Source organism: Lynx rufus, unplaced genomic scaffold (assembly GCF_022079265.1).
Source record: "Lynx rufus isolate CCGP_SWC_20201006 ecotype Redwood Valley unplaced genomic scaffold, mLynRuf1.p SCAF_14, whole genome shotgun sequence".
Lineage (NCBI taxonomy): Eukaryota > Metazoa > Chordata > Mammalia > Carnivora > Felidae > Lynx > Lynx rufus.
The window spans coordinates 42,620,381-42,641,033 of NW_025814828.1; the positions used below are offsets into that span (position 1 = coordinate 42,620,381).

The window sequence follows — 20,653 nt, forward strand, 5'->3', positions numbered from 1 at the left end:
CAAATCCAGTAGTCTCTTTTGTTGTAGAAATTGACAAACATTTTCTAAAATTCATATGGAAATATAAAAGACCTAGAATAGCCAAAACAACTTTGCAAAAGATTAACAGAGTTGAAGGGCTAACATTACCTGATTTCAAGAATCATTATAAAGCTACAGTAATCAACACAGTATGATACTGACACACAGATAGACAAATATATCGATAGAACATTATAGAGTCCAGAAACAAATTGATACGTATATGGACAACTGATTTTTTTTCTTTCCATTGTGGTGAACAAGTGATTTTTGATAAAGCTTTAAAGCAATGCAGTGGAGAAAAGATAGTCTTTTCAACAAATGGTACTGGAATAGTTTGATAGCCACCTGCAAAAGAATGAGCTTGGATCTGTACCTCCCACCATACACAAAAATTAATTCAAAACGAAATGAAGTCCTAAATGTATAATCTAAAACCATGAGACCTCTAGGGGTTCCTGGTGGCTCAGTCAGTTGAGTGTCTGACTTCATCTCAGGTCATGATCTCATGGTTTGTGAGTTCGAGCCCCATGTTGGACTTGCTCCTGTCAGCGAAGAGCCTGCTTTGGATTCTCTATCCACCTCTCTCTCTGCCCCTGCTCCACTCTCTCTCTCTCTCTCTCTCTCTCTCTCTCTCAAAAATAAATAAATATATTTTAAAAACCATAAGACTTCTAGAAAACCTTTGTGACCTTGGATTAGGCAAAAATTTCTTTGATATGACATCAAAAGGACAAACCAAAAAGAATAAATCGATATGTTTGCCTTCATCAAAATTTAATATTTGTTTTTCTTTTTTAAACATTTTTAATGTTTATTTATTTTTGAAGGAGAGAGAGACAGAGCATGAGCGGGGGAGGGGCAGAGAGAGAGAGGGAGACACAGAACCCAAAGCATGCTCCCAGCTCTGAGCTGTCAGCACAGAGCCCGATGCAGGGCTTGAACCCACAAACTGTGAGATAATGACCTGAGCCAAAGTCAGACACTTAACTGACTGAGCCACCCAGGCACCTCAACATTTTTGTTTTTCAAAAGACGTTGTTGAGAAAATGAAAAGACAAGCCACACAATGGAAGAAAATACTTGCAAAGCATCTATCTGATAAAGTATCTCTATCCAAAATATATAAAGAACTCTAAAAACTCAACAAGGAAACAAACAGCCCATTTTTTATAAATAGGCAAAGAATTTAAAAAAAAAATTTTTTTTTCAACGTTTTTTATTTATTTTTGGGACAGAGAGAGACAGAGCATGAACGGGGGAGGGGCAGAGAGAGAGGGAGACACAGAATCGGAAACAGGCTCCAGGCTCCGAGCCATCAGCCCAGAGCCTGAAGCGGGGCTCGAACTCACGGACTGCGAGATCGTGACCTGGCTGAAGTCGGATGCTTAACTGACTGCGCCACCCAGGCGCCCCTAAATAGGCAAAGAATTTTACCAGACCTTTCATCAAAGAAGATATACGGGTGGCAAATAAACACGTGAAAAGATGCTCAATATCATTGGTTATTAGGGATACGAAAATTAAAACCACAACAAATACCAGAAATAAACATTGGAATGGATAAAATCCAAATGACTGACCATACCAAAATTTGTCGAGGATGTGAGGAACTAGAACTCTTGTACACTACTGGTAGGAATGTAAAATAGTATAATCACTTTGGGAGACAGTTTGACAGAGTTTTTTGTTTGTGTGTTTATTTTTTGGTCATAAGGTCAGTTATTCTTTATACAATTATTTCTTGAAAGCTTACTATATGCTACATAGTGTGCTGGACACTTGGGATATTGACAGTTTATTAAAACATTATGGGGCGCCTGGGTGGCTCAGTCGGTTGAGTGTCCGACTTTGGCTCAGATCATGATCTCACGGTTTGTGGGTTCCAGTCCCACGTTGGGCTCTGTGCTGACAGCTCAGGGCCTGGAGCCTGCTTCGGATTCTGTGTCTCCCTCTCTCTCTGCCCCTCCCTTGCTCATGCTCTGTCTCTCTCTGTCTCAAAAATAAATAAAACATTTAAAAAAATTAAAAAAAAACATTAAATGTATACTTATTACATGATCCAGGCATTCCATTCCCAGAAGTCTATCCACAAGAAAAGGAAATATATGTCCATTCAAAGACTTGTACACTAATCTCCATCAACATCTGAGTAGATAAACAAAAGGTGGTATATCATTGAAGCATTACACAATAGAAAGGAGTGAATTACTGACACACGCTATAACATGTGTGAACCTTGAAAACATGATGTTGGGTGAAGGAAGCCAGACACAAAAGGTCACATATTGTATGGTTCATTTATAGGAACTATCCAGAATAAGCAAATCTGTAGAGACAGAAAATAGATTAGTAATTGCCAGAGGCTGGGGGGAGGGGAAAACAGAGTGAATGCTAACTGGTACAGGGTTTCTTTTAGAGGTGATGAAATGTTCTGGAATTAGTGGTGATAGTTGCACAACCTTATGAATGTACTAAAACCATTGAATTGTACCCTTGAAAGGGGTGCAACCTATGGTATGTGAGTTTTGTCTTATAAAATTCTTTTTTTAATGTTTACTTATTTTTGAGAGAAAGACAGAGAGGCAGAGTGGGAGTGGGAGAGGGGCAAGGGGAGAGAAGGAGACACAGAATCTGAAGCAGGTTCTAGGCTCTGAGCTGTCAGCATAGAGCCCAACATGGGGCTCGAACTCACGGGCCATGAGATCACAACCTGAGTGGAAGTAGGAGCTTAACTTTCTGAGACACCCAGGTGCCCCTGTGGGTTTTATTATATATATATATATATATATATATATATATATATATATGGAATGACCTATTGATACATGAGTCACGTGGATGAATTTTTAATAATTTTGTAGAGTATGTCAGACAGACTCTAGAAAATTTATAGAAAACTCTAGAAAATTCAAAATAAACTGTAGTGACAGAAAGCAGATCAGCGTGTGCTTGGGGATGGGGCTGGGGCCAGAAGAAGGGATTATCAAGGGGCAGAGGAAACTTTTGGGGATAATGGTATGTTCACTATCGTGATTGTGATGCTGTTCTCATGGGTGTATACATGTTATAGAAATAATACAACCCGTCTCCTGCCTTCCTAGGCCACCGCCATCTCTTTCTGTGTGCATGTCCTTTTGCGATGTTTCTGACAGCATAAAAAGTCATCTCGTAGACCCCAAACATGAACAATTATTTTATTTTATTCACTACTGTGGATATTCTGAATCTTTGTATTAATGCTTTTTGAAAACAATACAAATAGGATATGGCAAAGACAAAGGGGGTGGTGTAGCCTTAATTTTTATAAATGTTCTTCAAGCACTTTTTAAATTCCTTTTTTGTACGTTTATTTATTTATTTTTAATAAAAAAATATTTATTTTTGAAGGAGAAAGAGACAGAACTAGAGCAGGGGAGGGACAGAGAGAGAGAGAGAGAGAGAGAGAGACGGAGACACAGAATCTGAAGCAGGCTCCAGGCTCCAAGCTGTCAGCACAGAGGCCAACGTGGGGCTCGAACTCACGAACTGTGGGATCATGACCTGAGCCGAAGTTGGACGCTTAACCAACTGAGCTATCCAGGTGCCCCTCAAACACTTTTTTTTAAAAAAAGGAATAGGCTTTATTTATTTGTTAGAGCAGTTTTAGACTCACAGAAAAATTGTGTGGAAATTAGAACACTGCTCCCCTCCTCCCCATGCACATCTTCCTGCTTGACATCCCACACCAAAATGGTACATTTGTTACAACTGATGAACGTACACTGACAATGGCATATCATCATCACCCAAAGTCCATAGCTTACAATAGAGTTCACTCTTGGTGTTGTACATGCAAACTGTTTTTACAAATGTATAATGCCATGTATGCACCACATAATAGACAAAATAGTTTCATCACCCTACAATCCTCTCTGATCTATCTATTCATCCCTCTCTCCCTCCCAACTCCTGGAAACCACTTTTTTATGTTTATTTATTTTTTGGGAGGGAGAGAGACAGAGTGTGAGTGGGGGAGGTGTGGAGAAACACAGAGACACAGAATCTGAAGCAGGCTCCAGTATCTGAGCTGCCAGCACAGAGCCCAAGGCAGGGCTCCAACTCACAAACCGTGAGATCATGACCTGAGCCAAAGTTGGATGCCTAACGGACTGAGCTACCCAGGTGCCCCTCCTGGGAAGCACTTTTTACTGACTTCCTAGTTCTGCCTTTTCCAGAATGGCATGTAGTTGGAATCTTCTAGTGTGCAGTCTCTCCAGATTGGCTCCTTCTTAGTATATGCATTTAAGTTTCCTCCGTAGCATTTTGTGGTTTGATAGCTCACTTCTTTTTAGTGCTGCATAATATTCCACTGTCTGGATGCACCACAGTTTATCTGCTCACCGACTGAAGGACCTCTTGTTTGCTTCCGAGTTTTGGCAATTACGAATAAAGCTGCTGTAGATATCCATGTGCAGGTTTTTGTGGGAACATAAGCCTTCAACTCTTTTTTTTTCAATATATGAAATTTATTGTCAACTTGGTTTCCATGCAACACCCAGTGCTCATCCCAAAAGGTGCCCTCCTCAATACCCATCACCCACCCTCCCCTCCCTCCCACCCCCCATCAACCCTCAGTTTGTTCTCAGTTTTTAAGAGTCTCTTATGCTTTGGCTCTCTCCCACTCTAACCTCTTTTTTTTTTCCTTCCCCTCCCCCATGGGTTTCTGTTAAGTTTCTCAGGATCCACATAAGAGTGAAACCATATGGTATCTGTCTTTCTCTGTATGGCTTATTTCACTTAGCATCACACTCTCCAGTTCCATCCACGTTGCTACAAAGGGCCATATTTCGTTCTTTCTCATTGCCATGTAGTACTCCATTGTGTATATAAACCACAATGTCTTTATCCATAAGCCTTCAACTCTTTTGGGTCAATACTAAGGAATGCGATTGCTGGATCATAGAGTCAAGAGTATGTTCGGTTTTGTAGGAAACAGCCAGACAGACTTCCAGAGTGGCTGTGCCATTTTGTGTCCCAGCCTCCAATGGATGCGAGTGCCTGTTGCTCCACCACCTCACCAGCAATTGGTTAGCTGCCATTCTGTGTAGTGCTCATTGTTTTAATTTGCAATTTCCTGATTTACAGCACTCTTATTTATCTTTTATTTTTTTCGTCATTCTTTATTATTTTTTAATGTTTATTTTTTGAAGGAGAGAGAGACAGAGTAGACAGAGTGTGAGCAGGGGAGGGTCAGAGAGAGAGAGGGAGACACAGAATCCAAAGCAGGCTCCAGGCTCCGAGCTGTCAGCACAGAGCCTGACGCGGGGCTCGAACTCACAAACCAGAGGATCATGACCTAAGCCAAAGTCGGACGCTTAACTGACTGAGCCATGCAGGAGCCCCACTTTTATTTATCTTTTAAAAATTTATTTATTTTGAGAGAGGGAGAGAGAGCAGGACAGGGGCAGAGAGAGAGAGAGGGAGAGAGAGAATCCCAAGTAGGCTCCGCACTGTCGGCACAGAGCTCAATGTGGAGCTTGAACCCACAGACCCTTAGGTCATGACCTGAGCCAAAGTCGGATGCTTAACTAAGTCAGCCACCCAGGCGCCCCTAAAGCACTTTTGAAGACAAGGATGGGATAAGGTTATGAGGGAAATCAGAACTCCCAAAGGATTAGTGAGCACAAATAGTGGCATTTAGTCCTCTTTTGAGATGCTGTGGGGAAATATTGAGAGCTTCTCACCCTTTAGCTGGTGGTCTGATGATCCTCCGGCAATGGTAACGCTTCCAGAGAAGTGGTGAAAGATCAGGGATATATGAAAGGTGCTGGAGATCTGTCTGAGGACTGGGAGGAAAGGTGCTTCCCCAGTTTGAAGCAAGTACCCCAAAGCACCCCAACTGGCACTGATGGGAAAGGTAAGCCTTCCAGGAAACCCCAGTGAGTGGCCAGTGGGAGAATTCATCCCCAACAGTGAAAATCAGCCAGACTGACCAAAGCACTAGAAGGACAAGTGTGTTTACTGTGGTTGGGTGTGGGGGGAGCGGCGGTGGGGGGGGGGGACAGGAGCATCAGCACGCAGCCTTTGGCAGTGGTTGTGTGGAGGTTTCCCATGCTTCTGTCTCAGTGAGAACATGGAGTGTGGCCCTGAAGGCACTGAGGTACCTCTCTGACCTCACCTCCTACTTCCCTCTCCCTCATTTACTCCCCAGCAGCCATGGTGGCCTCCTTGCTATTCCCCAAACATACCAGCAATGGTGCCACCACAGGCCAAGCTGCTGCAGGACTGTTCCTCACTTCTTTCTTATCTTTACTCCTGTGTCACCTTTGTAGCAAAGAAAGCCTTCCCTGGCCATGCTATGAATCCTGCCATCTGCCCACTCCAGTTCACTTTTACCCTGTTCTTCCCTGCCCCCACTACACCGCTCCTGCCCCACCCCCCCATGACTCATCACTTTCTAGCATACTAGGTAATTTACCTCTTGTGTTTTTTGCTTACTGTCTCTCAGCCTCACTGGAACCACAGATGCCACAAGGGCAATGATCTTTGTCTGTCTTATTCATGGCCATATCCCCAGCATCACATCTGCCATATAGTAGGGACTCATGTTTGTTGAATGATTTACTCTCTACTTTTCCCCCAGCATGCAGAACAGTACCTGGAATACAGTAAGGGCTCAATAGATGCCTGTTGAATGGATTGGGGCAATAGGAGCACTTGGTGAGGACCCACTGCCCTTCATACAGCTTTCCAAGTTGTTGGGCACTTAATCCTTCTGCATGGTGCTGGAACATGGAGGTTAACAGGAGCCAATGTGGGGGTGCAGGGGAGGATTCCCTGGCTGAGGAAGGAATGTCAGAGGAGAATCTAACTGCATGCATCTGCCACCAGGCTCAGCCCTTAGGCAACAGAGTCCCAATCACCCAAATAACTCACTCTCTGAAAGGCAAAGAAACTGCTTCTTGAGTCTGCTGCCACAAATTTATGACCCAGTGTCTGGACGGGTTTTTTTTTTTAATGTTTATTTTTGAGAGAGAGAGAGAGAGAGAGAAGCAGAGCATGAGCAGAGAAGGGCAGAGAGAGAGAGGGAGACACAGAATCTGAAGAAGGCTCCAGTCTCCAAGCTGTCAGCACAGTCTGATTTGGGTCTTGAACCCACAGACCATGAAATAATGACCTGAGCCAAAGTTGGACGCTTAACTGTCTGAGCCACCCAGTTGCCCCTGCACAGTGTTTAATAGAGGCAGCACCCTGCCAGGGAGACTTCTGGAGACTTAGCAGAAGAGGCAGATGCTTTTTCAACCACATCTTGCTCATTCCCTGTGATGTGGAAGAAGCCAGTCTGAACAAATTGTATGGGTCACAGCCCTGGCCTTGTGAGTGGCCCAGGGAGAATTCACAGGCTCACAGCTGTTGCCACAGCAACAGCTGGCAAAGGGCAACCTTGGTAGCCGGCAAGCACCAGGCATCGGGCCAAGAGAAAACTGTGCAGGGTCATCTTTCTTTGTGTGCGATGAACAAGGGACAGATCGGGGAAGCTTCTTGATGCTGTCCACGCTTCTCAGAATGTAAGGAGCCTGTCCTGGAACTGAGGGATCAGGAGGGATGAACTCAGGGGAAACAAAAAGCCACCGTGGTCTGTTGGGGGATGAGGTGTTCTGTTAGGGCTATGTGTTCGGGACACAGGGTTGTATTTAAGAACTTCAGGCCCGCTTTTTTTTGTTTGTTTTTGTTTTTGTTTTTTTACCTACATAAATGTTTATTTTTGAGAGGAGGCACAGAGAACCCTGAGCAAGCTCCTCAAGGCCAGCACAGAGCCCTAGGCTGGGTTTGAATTCATGGAACAGTGAGATCATGACCTGAACTGAAATCAAGAGCCACTCAACTGACTGAGCCACCCAGGCGCCCCCAGCCCATTTTTTTTAATGTTTTATTTTTGACAGAGAGACAGAGAGACAGAGACCGTGTACGAGCCGGGGAGGGGCAGAGAGAGAGGAGACACAGAATCGGAAGCAGGCTCCAGGCTCTGAGCCATCAGCCCAGAGCCTGACGCGGGGCTTGAACTCACGGACCGCGAGATCGTGACCTGGCTGAAGTCGGACGCTTAACCGACTGCGCCACCCAGGCGCCCCCTTATTTTGTATTTTTAATGTCTATTATTATTTGTGTGTGTGTGTGTGTGTGTGTGAGAGAGAGAGAGAGAGAGGGAGAGAGAGAGAGAGAGAGAGAGAGAGAGAGAGAGAATGAGCGGGGGAGGGGCAGAGAGAGAGGGAGACACAGAATCGGAAGCAGGCTCCAGGCTCGGAGCTGTCAGTACAGAGCACAACCCAGGGCTCAAACTTGTGAGCCATGAGATCAAGACTGACTGAGCCACCCAGAGGCTCCCTCCCTCCCCGACTCTGTTTTTATTTTTTTCCCCTTGGCCCTGTTTTTAAAGACAGGCTCAGGAGAAATGTCATCTCCAGGAAACCAAAATCTGATGAAATCTATTTTAAGTATTATGACACATGGAGGAGAGGAAGGGATTGTCTGAAACTGCCAGGTTATACCACATTGCAGGGCAGAGACAGAGGACCAGTACCATTCTCCAGGAAGCTTTAAGCTCTTCTTGAGGGTGTTACCAAGATGAATTTATTATGATTTGGAGAAAGGAGGCCTTCTTGACTGGGTGTAGCACATACAATAAGGCAAATGGACTACTGGACATGCCAGATTGGGAACCTTTAGAACTTGTGACCCTTCCCCCCAACATGAAAAATACAACCCAGCCTGGAATTCTGGGGACAGTGTGTACCATCACAATTATGACTCAGCAACGGGAGAAACTAGGGGTGGGGGGTTGTCCTTTGCTGTCTGCTTTAACCGCCCTGCTTGGCCAATCCTGAAAACAGAGGGGTTCTGGAATTAATTAGGGATCAGTAAATTAGTAAATCAGTAATATCTGTCTGTGCAATTATACTTCATAACACATTTTAAAAAATTAACGTTTATTTATTGTTGAGAGAGAGACAGAACATGAGTGGAGGTGGGGCAGAGGAGACACAGAATCCGAAGCAGGCTCCAGTCTGAGCTGTCAGCACAGAGCTTAATGCAGGGCTCGAACCCATAAACCACAAGATCATGACCTGAGCCAACAAAGTCAGACACTTGACTGACTGAGCCACCCAGGCGCTCCTGTGCAATTGTACTTCACACTGGGGTTATGATACTGGAAGGTCTTCCAATCATCCCTTACCTTACTCAGCATATGGCCATTGATTTGGCCAACTGTTTTTCTATACCTGCTCATTTTGGCTCTAAACAGCATTCTGCCTCTGCTGGGCAGAGACAGTAGCTTACCTTTATCGCCCCGCTCTAGGGGTAGTTGCCAAAGAGGAAGGGGATGGGTGAAATCGGTGAAGGGGATTAAGAGGTACAAACTCCCAGTTATCAAAAAAAAAAAAAAAATGTGAGGGAGACAAGGAGTACACCATAGGGAATGGAGTCAATAATGTTGTAATAATGTTGTATGGTGACAGATGGTAGCTACACTTTTCTTAGTGAGCATGGAGTAATGTATTAGAATTGTTCAATCACTTGACGTTGTACACCTGAAACTAAGATAACATTGTATGTATGTATGATAACATGTATTCAACAATTAAAATTTTCAAAAGATTTAATCAAATAAAAAAGAGTTGTAATAATTAAAAAAAAATTTTTTTAACGTTTTTATTTATTTTTGAGACAGAGAGAGACAGAGCATGAACGGGGGAGGGGCAGAGAGAGAGGGAGACACAGAATCGAAGCAGGCTCCAGGCTCTGAGCCATCAGCCCAGAGCCCGACGCGGGGCTCGAACTCACGGACCGCGAGATCGTGACCTGAGCTGAAGTCGGACGCTTAACCGACTGAGCCACCCAGGCGCCCCAAGAGTTGTAATAATTTTAATGTGATAATTCAATTATTTTTTAAAAAAAATTCTACAGCACTGGGCCATGTCCTGACAGGTCAGGAGTTCATACCAGTGGTCTAGATCTAACTCAAATACCATTTATTACATCAATAACTTAGTGACTAGGGATGATTTATTGTGTTTTTATTTTGTAGTTTTAATTTTATCTAAATCCAAGTTAGTTAACATATAGTGTAATAAAACTATTTTTACCTTCATATATATCTATATTTTCTTTATATACTTAGGTACTCTGATTTTGGGTGTATATAACAGTTATATCATCTTTTTAAAACAAATTCAAGTTAGTTAACATATAGTAGAGTATCGGTTTCAGGAGTAGATTTAGTGATTCATCAGTTACAGATAACACCCAGTGCTCATCATCCCAAGTGCTCTCCTTAATGCCCATTACCCATTTAGCCCATCCCCCCCACCCAACACCCCACCAGCAACCCTCAGTTTGTTCTCTGTATTTAAGAGTCTCTTATGGTTTGCCTCCCTCTGTTTTTATCTATTTTTCCTTCCCTACCACTATGGTCATCTGTTTCTTAAATTCCACATATGAGTGAAATTACATATTTATCTTTCTCTAATTTCACTTAGCATAATACCCTCTAGTTCCATTCACGTAGTTGCAAATGGCAACATTTCATTCTTTCTGATCCCCGAGTAATATTCCATTGTATGTGTGTGTATATATATATATATATATATATATATATATATATATATACACATATACATATATACACACACACACCACATCTTCTTTATCCATTCATCCATCGATGGACATTTGGGCTCTTTTCTTACTTTGGCTATTGTTGATAGTGCTGCTATAAACATGGGGGTGCATGTGTCCCTTTGAAACAGCACACCTGTATCCCTTGGATAAATGCCTAGTAGTGCAATTGCTGGGTCATAGGGTAGTTCTATTTTTAATTTTTTGAGGAACCTCCAAACTTTTTTCCAGAGTGGCTGCACCAGTTTGCATTTGGGGATGACTTAGAAGCAATTGGACCTAAAGCTCTTGCTTCCCTTGTTGATTTTGGATCTCAGCCCATTAAATGGGAAAAAGTTTGAGGGCTGTCTGACAATAACCTTTTTGAGAGTCCAGTTACCTGGATCAGAGAAATCCTACCTGGGACAAAACTTTTTTTTACCTTCTAGCCAAAGTTTGGGGACTAAAACAGGGGCCCTGAAATTAACTGAGTCCTCTGAGAAATAGTACAAACACATCCCATTTGTGGGTAGAAGCCTCCCTTCCTCTGGACTCTCATCACTGGCTCAAGATATCCTCTGGACGTCTGGTCTGGACCAAGAGTAAAAAGTAGAGCCACCAATGGGGCGCCTGGGTGGCTCAGTTAAGCTTCTGACTTTGGCTCAGGTCATGATCTTGCCATCTGTGACTTTGAGCCTCGTGTTGGGCTCTGTGCTGACAGCTGAGTCTGGAGCCTGCTTCGGATTCTGTCTCTCTCTCTCTCTCAAAAATAAACATTTAAAAAATTAAAAAAAAAAAAAAGTAGAGCCACCACTAGGATTCTTCCTCAGGAAGTTGTACAGAGATGTGGCACTCCAGACTCCATAGCGTCTGCTCAGGGGACACACTTCGTAGCTTCTGTATTCCAAGAATGAACTTGTAAGGAGACAGATCCTTGAACTTGTCTGTCAGCCCATGCAGGGAGGTGGGGCTGAAGCCTGGAACGGCTCCCACTTCCATCAGCTCAGCTCCCGTTTCTACTCAGCTCAGCACACACTTACGATCTTGTCATTTTACTGAGTTTTTGAAGTGATTTTTATTACACACTAGCTTCTGGAGAATACCAGGTTTGTTTCAAGCCTCCCTTAAGGCCCATCTATCTTATGCCCTGTCCCTGTCCTGGTCCTGGGGCTGAGGTGCAAGTGGAGGATGGAACAATGACCTCCCCACCTTTGTGAAGACTGTCTTTCCACACCATACAGAGCAGGTGGCAGCGTTGGGGGTGGGAACGGGGCCATGGGTCAGTCTTCATCTGAGTCACTGGGGCCCAGGTACTGGCAGACAGCATCATAGTGAAGTTCCACCAGCTGATTCTCTCTCTGCAGCTGCACCACAGCCCGGCTCTGTTCTCTGTCCCAGTCCAGCAGGCGGCCCACCTAGAGTAGGAGCGGGTGGAGTCAGCAGAGCCAACCCAGACTCTGGGACATCCCCTGCATGCTTCCACCCCCATGCCCAGGTCTGGGACTCACCTTTCCAGCCTGTGGCCCCAGCACCACCATAACCCGGTTGCCTTGGACCTTGGGGACCAGGGTCTCCAGCATGTCTTCCCTCAGACCTACAGATGAGGGGAGGAAGTGAGGCCCACAGCCAGGACTAGCCCACCCAGGGTCCTGTCACAAGTCCTTTTCTGTATTCCTGAGAGCCACTCTGTACCCTGTTGACAGGTGTGGGTGAGGACACCTAAGGAACAGTTCCTAAAAAAGGGAGCACTTATGTAGGAAGATGATGGGTGATGACAACAGATACCGTTTACTGTGGGCACGTTATATGCCCTGCCCTGCACAAGGAGTTCAGGACACATCTGTACAAGAGGGAGAAATAGCTCATTTTCATGCCAATGTCGCAGATGGGGAAAGGAGGGGCTCAGATAATCACTATCACAGAAGCGCCTAATGTTCTGTCAGAAGATTCTGGGCCTTGGGGGCGCCTGGGTGGCTCAGTTGGTTAAGCGTCCAACTTTGGCTCAGGTCATGATCTAATGGTTTGTGAGTTCGAGCCCCGCATTGGGCTCTGTGCTGACAGCTCAGAGCCTGCTTTAGATCCTCCATCCCACTCTCTGTCCCTCCCCTGCTGGTTCTCTCTCCCTCCCTCATTCCCTCTCTCTCTCAAAAATAAATAAATAAGCTTAAAAAAAAGACTCAAAATTAAAAAAAAAAAGACGATTCTGGACCTTACAAAATATCTGAACTCTACCCTATCTCTCAGCCTCTGCCCACACCAGCCTCTTGGTCTAAGACAGCCTTCCCATCAGCCTCCAGGATGATAACGACCCAGTGGTCATCCCTCAGACTCACCTTCCAGGACCTGGCCTTGATCTGTTCGACACACACAGGTATCTGGGCTGAGGACATCTTCGATCGTCATCTGGGGAGGTCAAGGGATGTGAGAATGTTGGAGTTATGGGGACCTAGTCCCTGGGGGAGGAAGAGAACCCAGGTTGCAGGGTTCCCACCTTGGTGTTATAATACTGGCCACCCTTGTGCAGCTTGTCCACAAAGCGTACGCGTAGGTCCCTGTGCAACCAGTGCTGGCTCCTGGGACCTGCCTTCTCATTCTTGGCAGCAGGCTCCCCCTGTCTGTGGAAAGGGGCCAACACGGGGCTTAGTTCATTAGATGCACATTCTGCTCACCCCACCTTTGCTGCTGCTGTGAAACCCACCCATAATGCTGTCTCTAGTTCCTTCTATGTGCCTGCCTTGCCCTGGAAGCCTTCTCTGACTGCTGGAGCCTCTCCACAGCCTTGCCTTCTCCCCCCCATCCCAGATGCCCAGGGTCCCACCGGTCGGGAAGGTGTTTTCGCTTCCTCTGTGAGTCCTCTTGCTGGCTGGGGAGGTCCTGATCCCGGAGGGCCTTCCATGACGAAGCTGTTCCATTCTGTTGCACTGAGGAAGTTTTACGCATCTGGCCTACACAAGGGTGTGTGGGGAGAAGGAGGAAGGAGCCTCAGTGTGCCATTCTCTTACCTTGCAGGCTACACCTCAGCCTCAGGCCACCTCCCACTTGCCTCAGTGTCCCCTCCTACCATCATGACTTTGCCTACACCAATGGAATGCTCTCCCCTTCCCTTCAACTGCTGGGGCTTCCTTTAGGAAGCCTTCCTCAGCCACTCGAGCCTGCGCTGATGCTGCTAATCTGAGGCTAGAAAATCCTGAGAGCTCTGTCAGCACCAATCTCCCATCTGCCAAACTGCCCCATCCTGCTGCCATGCCTAGAATGCCTTCATCCCTGGTCATGGCCTAGTCCCAGCTGCCCTCACTCCCTAGAAGAAGACAGGCTCATCACCCTGAATAGACCTCCCAAGGATAGGAATTGGTTTCCATACCTGTTTATTCTCTCTCAGAAAGAAGCAAAAGAAAGCCCCAGGGTTACTACATCAATTTTTCCTCAAACTGAATAAACCACTTATCTTCATTCTCGCCTCCTGACCTCTGACCAGAAGTCACGCCTGCCAGGCAGACTGCTGATCTCCCCGCCACCCCCACCACCTGGGACAGGCCCTACCACCCCCCCCCACCCCACCCCGTGGAATGCTTCTCTAACTCTCCCAGCTAGGTAAAAAGCTCACTCACTGAGATCCAAGGAATTCTTGTCAAACTCCTGCTGTGAGACAGGTTGCAGGTAGTACTCACTAACAGTCACCATGCGGCTCCCCACGGCCAGGCGAACCATGGCCCGAACGTTGTCAGGATCGAGGCCTTCTACCTGAATGGTTGGGGGGAGGAAGTTAGGAATGTGGACTAAACCCACATTCCTAGGCCCCAGCTGTCCACTCTTATTTCCAATAGGCTTGACCCCTGTGTCTCCCCCACCAGACTGACCCAAGGTCTGGGACGGGCCCTGGTCCATATGTCTCCCCTGACAGACTCTGTGGCTTGGATATATTTTAAGAATTTAATCTTCAGGAACATGTGGCATATGGCATTCTCTCTTTTAGTTGGAAACTGAGGCTCAGAAAGGCCCAGCAAGTGGTTCTGAGTTACCGAATGAGGCAGCAAGCCAGGCACGCCTGAAAGACAAGGACTTCCAGCCCTTTCCACCCCAAACCCAAGTCTTCCTCCCTCTGGCCCTCACATCAATCTTCCCCGCTGCCTGTCTCAGGCTCCCGGCACAGTTTTGTTCCTTACCTTCCCATAGAGGCCTCGGTGCGGGCCAGAAAGAACCACCACAGCTCCCCCAGGCACCAGTCCTTGAGGCTGGTCTTCCTTATCCTTCTCTTGCTCCTCATCTGGCTTTGGCAGGCGGTGGGGGCCAGTGGGGGCCAGGGCCTGGACCTCAGTCAGGTTGGCACCCAACCCTAACCCCTTTGGTCTCAGTGAGTTGACACGGGGCTTTACCACTCTGCAGGGAGCACAGTATGTGAGCTTGTTGGCCAGGAGAGGGGGAAGATGTAAGTTTTCAGTGCCTCCCCCACGCACTACTATTCAAATTCCACCCTGTCAACATGTTCAAGAATAGCCTTCCCCATCTCACACTAGGACTGCTTTTGATCTACAGAAATAACAATTTCATTGGTCCAACCTAATAACACATTGGATAGACCATCTATTACATAGTATCTACAGCAGGACCTGAGGCAGATCCCTGTAATCAAACACCCTGATAATTCTACAGGGGAAATCATACAAATGTTCACGCCAAGCAGGAGAAATAGACTATAAAATGCTCTGTGTCTCAGGTCATGTTTGGCTACTAAATGGTTTATGAAAAAAATGTTTGGTTTTCAGAATTCTTTGGAGTTGAGAACTGAGAAGAAGTGACCATAAGTCTGTGTGATAATAGCAAATGTCTAGTCTATGTTTATTTGGGGCCAGGGCCTGCTGTAAGTGCTTTATGTGTATAATTTCACATAACTCCACAACAGACCCGGGAAGTCAATATTGTCATTATCCCCATTTTCAGATGACGAAGCTGATGTTCAGAAAAGTAACCTTTACATAAATGGGATCTCGTTACAGAGTTTCAAAGGGTAAATAGGAGATTGAAACAGTAGTGGAAAGGCTTACTAAATTAATTAGGGTGGTAACATGCCCTCTCCCTGCCTGGATGGTTTTGGATGGGTAGTAACCATGGGGGTCTTGTTCGCTGCCCCCATCTGTTGCCCCTTGCCCCTACCCTAGAACTCACTGATTGAAGGTGCGGCCAATGCCCTCGCCAGGTTTCCAGCCCATGCCTCGTAACATGGCCAGCCCATAGGCCTCTACAGGGACTGCCTCGTAATCAGCTTCTTCCGGCACCTACAGGTTCAGGCAGAGGAAGGATGGTTAGGCTTGGCTCACAGTGGGTCCTCCGAAGTGCGCTTACTAACACCCACAGGGTGACCCTCAATGCTTCTTTTCCATAAGCTCAAGGTTAGTTTTGATTTCCTCTTGCTGTCTCTCACTTTACTCCTCCATGTTGTCCTTCAACAAATAATTATAAAGCACCTGTTCTGTGCCAGGTACTAATCTAGGTGATGAGGATAAAGCAGTAAACAAAACAAAAACCCTTGCTCTGTGAGGCTTACATTCTAGTTGCAGAGACACACAATAAATAAAATACACAAAACATGGTATGTCAGGTAGTGATAAGTTATATAAAGAAAAATAAAGCAGCTTAAGGGGATGCAGAGGGATGGAGAAGAGAGGGTTACTGAGTTGATATCTGAGCAGAGACCAGAAAGAGATGACAGAGGGAGCCAGGAGGATATAGAAGGGAGAGTAGTCCAAGCAGAGAGAACAATAAGAGCAAAGGCCCTGAGGCAGGACAAGATCTGGTGTGGGAAGAGCATCATGAAAGTCAACCTGACTGAAACAGTGCTGTGGAGGCAGAGAGGGTGGTGAGACATTAATCAGGAGATCTGGGCTGGAGCTACAGGATGCTGGCCACCACACAAGGGGACCCAGTGAGGAAGTTACAGCAATGGTCCAGATGAAAGATACTTGTGGCTCAGACCAGAGTGGTGATGGTGAGAAGTGGTCAGATTCTGGATGTATTCTGCAAAGGGACATGATAGGATTTTGCTGAAAGGCTGTACCTGGGGTATGGAATAAAGAGGGGAGTCAACACTGACTAAGGTTTTTTGGCTGAGAGGAAGGATAGATGTACCTGGGTTCAACTGAGATGTGGAAGGCTGGGGGAGGAGAGGAAATGAGAGAAATGAGGCCAAAGAGGGAACAGGGTGGAAAGTGAAATGAAGGTCCTATTTTTTAAGATGAAAGACATCAGAAGACATCTGAAGGCCAATGAGAACAGTTCAGTCAAAAGAGAGGGTGGTCTGGGGCTGTAAGAGAAATAGGCCCCAAAGAAGCATCGCTAAAAAATTGCGAATAAAGAGGTGAAAAGTAGAATCCATGTGTATGAAAGACAGACTTTGTTGCTTCTGTAGACATACCCTTCACTTCTCCTTATCGATCACCTCCCATCCTCACTCCAATTCTTTATACTCACTTTAGACACACTGCAAGTTGCTTCACCGATGGGCACACACAACACCGACTCCCTGCCACCATGCTGTTGCTTAGGTTGTTCCTGCCATTGGTACTCACGCTGCTCCTCCCTCTCTCACTAAACCCTACTTGTCCTTCCAGGCCTCACTCCTACCACTCTGGTCTGAGGCTCCATCATTTCTAGCCTGCACTACTAGTCTCCTTGCTTCCGCCTTTACTTACTAGTCTGTTCTGCTCATAGTAGCCAGAGAGATCTTGTGAAATCTTAAGTCTTCACCCTCTCTGCTCAGAGCCCTCTCATGGCCCTCATATCATTCACAATAAAAGCCAGAGTCCTCACCACGGCCCACAAGGCCCTGCCTAGTTTAGCCCCAGCCACTTCCTACTTTCCAATTTTGTCACTTTCTACCTCTGCTTAATACAGTGTGATAGATTACACTCTGTCATCACAGACAGTTCTACTTGGCATTTAATATTATTAGTGTTCCTATGTGTCTTCAAACTTGTGTTTCTGGTCTTGGGATGCCTGAAATTGTCTACTACTCCTCCCCTTCACTCATTCCCCTCCAGCTACACTGGTCTCCTTGGTGTTCCTCAAACACTCTAGGCAGAATCTACCCTCAGGATCTTTACATTTCCTGTTCCATTTGCTCATCTTGTTCAGATAATTCCAGAATGCAAGTGCTTTTCCACACCTCAGTATCTGGATTCCTCTGTTAATGCTTCCAAAAAAGGACAGAAGGAGGAAGAGCTAGGCAGCAGGCCTCTAGTACACACACTGACTTTCCCTGCTGGGTGCAGAGAGGCAAGCCTGGCAGACAGGGCAAAGAGAGGCTGGGGCTGGAGGAGTTAGGGGCCAGCTCACTGTCTCAGCTCGGGGTTCGCTGTCTGCCCCTTCTCCGTTAGGGATGCATCCTTTCTGGATCATGGGGATAGCAAGCATGGGGTCGACACCCGAATTTTCTCTCTCCTCCAGGGACTTCTTGGAGTCTAAGGAAGAATGGGAGGAAGCAATGAGGTCCCACCCTCTCCTTCCATTTTCCTCCCCCTCTTCCTTCACTGGGGCAAGGCAAAGAGGGGATCACTTACCCTCAATGATCTCCTTTACAGCCTGAGACAGCACCCCTTCCACCAAGGCCTCAGTGTTTGTGGATGGCCCAGGAGCCTGGGTCGGTGGCTGCCTGCGATGGCCATTCTGGATCAAAGGGATGACGAGTTCCTTGGGGGTTTCTGAGGGCTTCACACTGATGTGGACACAGAGATGTGAAGTTGGGAGAGTAGCATGGTCAGTGGGTTCTGAGCCACACTCCTCCCTTCAGAGAAAACACAAGAGCCACACTCACCCCCAGCTGGAGGGACCACACCCTCGCTCTCATGTCATGTGTCTAATGGTGTTTTCTTTAGATTCTCTCCCCCACCCCCAACTCTTAAATATCAGTGCCTTTGAGGAATCAGCCTTCAGTCCTGGAACCTCTGCTCAGCCCAAGACCCACTTCCGTGGCTTTCACAATGACTCACAAGTCACCATCTTCAGCCCAGACTCTCCCCAGGTCCAGGCTCCACACCAACCCCTGGATGGCTTATTCTCTTCTGGAAGTCTCTCCCTCCAACTCTCCTTTCCGCATTAAGCTGATGATGGCCTCCCCAAAACTCCATCTGCCACTCCACCCCATTCCCTATACTGGAGAAGCTCCACCGCTTCAGCTGAGAAACTAGGGGTCCTGTCATTCTCCACTCCTTTCCTTCTCTCAAAACGCACACATCTCAAGGCCCCCAAGTGCTAAAGACACACCCTCTCAGGAATACATCCTCTTTTCTCAAACGCCCTGGCTGTCAGGTCCAATTTCCCCACCTCCCCTGTTACACACTCCCGCCTTCTCGCCTCCACGAATTTCCTCAGGCTGTGCTCCAAAGGTTTGGTGGCCGCTGCCACCAAAACAATCAACTCAGATTCCACCCTCCCGCTTGAACCCACCGAACCTAATTCCAAGGGATGAAAGACACGGCGCTTCACCTCTGCAGCTCCCTCCCTTCCACGGTCTTTAAGAAATCCTTCTCCTCCGGAGCCGCACTCGCGTCGTCTCCCGGATCCGCCAGCCGTTTCCTGGCGGACGTGCGACTGAAGCTGAATGAAATTGGGGCAGCAGAGGCTCCCGCGGGTCGCAAAGTACCGTCTTCAGCGTCCGCCATCTTGCCCCTCTTCCCAGGCGAGTGTGCTGCTTTCTGGGAAGTTTAGTTTGGGCTCAGTTTGACCGGGGCCAGACGACGGGCTTTAGAACTACCTTTCCCAGAAAACACTGCGGCATCGACTGGCGTACGTGGAACAGGGGCCTTAAGAAGTAATTGTTGCTGTTCTTCATAGGGGCGCGTCGCGCCAATCATATAGGAATATGTGGTTCTTGGGGGTATTCATTCTTTCATTCAGGTAGTCAACAAGTATTAATCGCCGTGCCCTACTGGTATGGGAAGTGTAGATAAAAATACATCATTTAAGAAAAAAATCTGTGTCAGTTGTGTACAATAACAAATAGACATGTAAATAGTGCCTACTGATGCCAGATTTAATACACCACAAGCTCTGGATTCAAATATTAATAAAATAGACCTCCTCCTTTCTAGAGGATCATAGTCCAGTAGGGAACAATGACCTAAACAGATATTAAAAGTATATATACATGTGTGCCTGGGTGGCTCAGATGGTTAAGCATCCCACTCTGGATCCCAGCTCAGGTCTTGATCTCAGGATCCGGAGTTCCAGCCCCACGTTGGGTTCCGCGCTGGGTGTGAAGACTACTTAAAAAAATACACATACATACAGTTGACCCTTGAATAATGCAGGGGTTAGGGGATCCAATCCCCTGCCCCCACAGTTGAAAATTTACAAATAACTTATGATTCCTCAAAAACTTAACTACTAATACCCTACTGTTGACTGGAAACCTTAATGATAACCTAAGCAGTAGAGTTACACATATTTTGTATGTTACATGTATTATATACTGTATTTTTTTATACCGTATTCTTAAGAGTAAGCTAAAGAAAAAAATGAAAATGTTATTCAGAAAATCATAAGGAGGAGTGCCGGGGTGGCTCAGATGGTTAAGCATCTGACTCGATCTCAGTTCAGGTCATGATCTCAGGCTTGTGGGTTCAAGCCCTGCATGGGGCTCTGTGCTATCCGTGCAGAGCCTACTTGGGATTCACTCTCTCCCTCCCTCTCTCTCTCTCTGCCCTCCCCCCACTCTCACTCGCTCTATCTCAAAATAAATAAACAAAAAAATTATAAGGAAGAAAAAATATATTTATAATACTATACTGTATTTATTGAGAAAAATCCTGGTATAAACGGACACGTGCAGTTCAAACCCATGTTGTTCAAGGGTCAACTGTAGTTCTTACTGTTACCCAAAACTGGGTTCACCTTTTGGTAGAAATGGAGCCAAAAGACTCATCCAAGCAAAGAATAGGAAAAGGAAGAGTTTTACTTGCAACAAATAAAGGAGAACACTCCCAAAGCAGTGTCTCCTTCA

General features: G+C 46.2%; 1 protein-coding gene across 1 annotated transcript; it reads right to left on the minus strand.

Annotated features, from left to right (window-relative positions):
* Positions 1–11,396: 11,396 nt before the first annotated feature.
* On the minus strand, positions 11,397–19,649 carry GPKOW (G-patch domain and KOW motifs). Its single transcript, XM_047076235.1, has 11 exons — positions 19,138–19,649; positions 18,213–18,367; positions 17,989–18,113; positions 15,823–15,932; positions 14,823–15,036; positions 14,268–14,400; positions 13,478–13,604; positions 13,151–13,274; positions 12,993–13,062; positions 12,168–12,253; positions 11,397–12,074 (listed from the first exon to the last, which is right to left on the minus strand). The coding sequence occupies exons 1-11, from the start codon at positions 19,311–19,313 to the stop codon at positions 11,940–11,942; spliced, it is 1,455 nt and encodes a 484-aa protein (XP_046932191.1). The 5' UTR covers positions 19,314–19,649; the 3' UTR covers positions 11,397–11,939.
* Between the last annotated feature and the right edge of the window lie 1,004 nt (positions 19,650–20,653).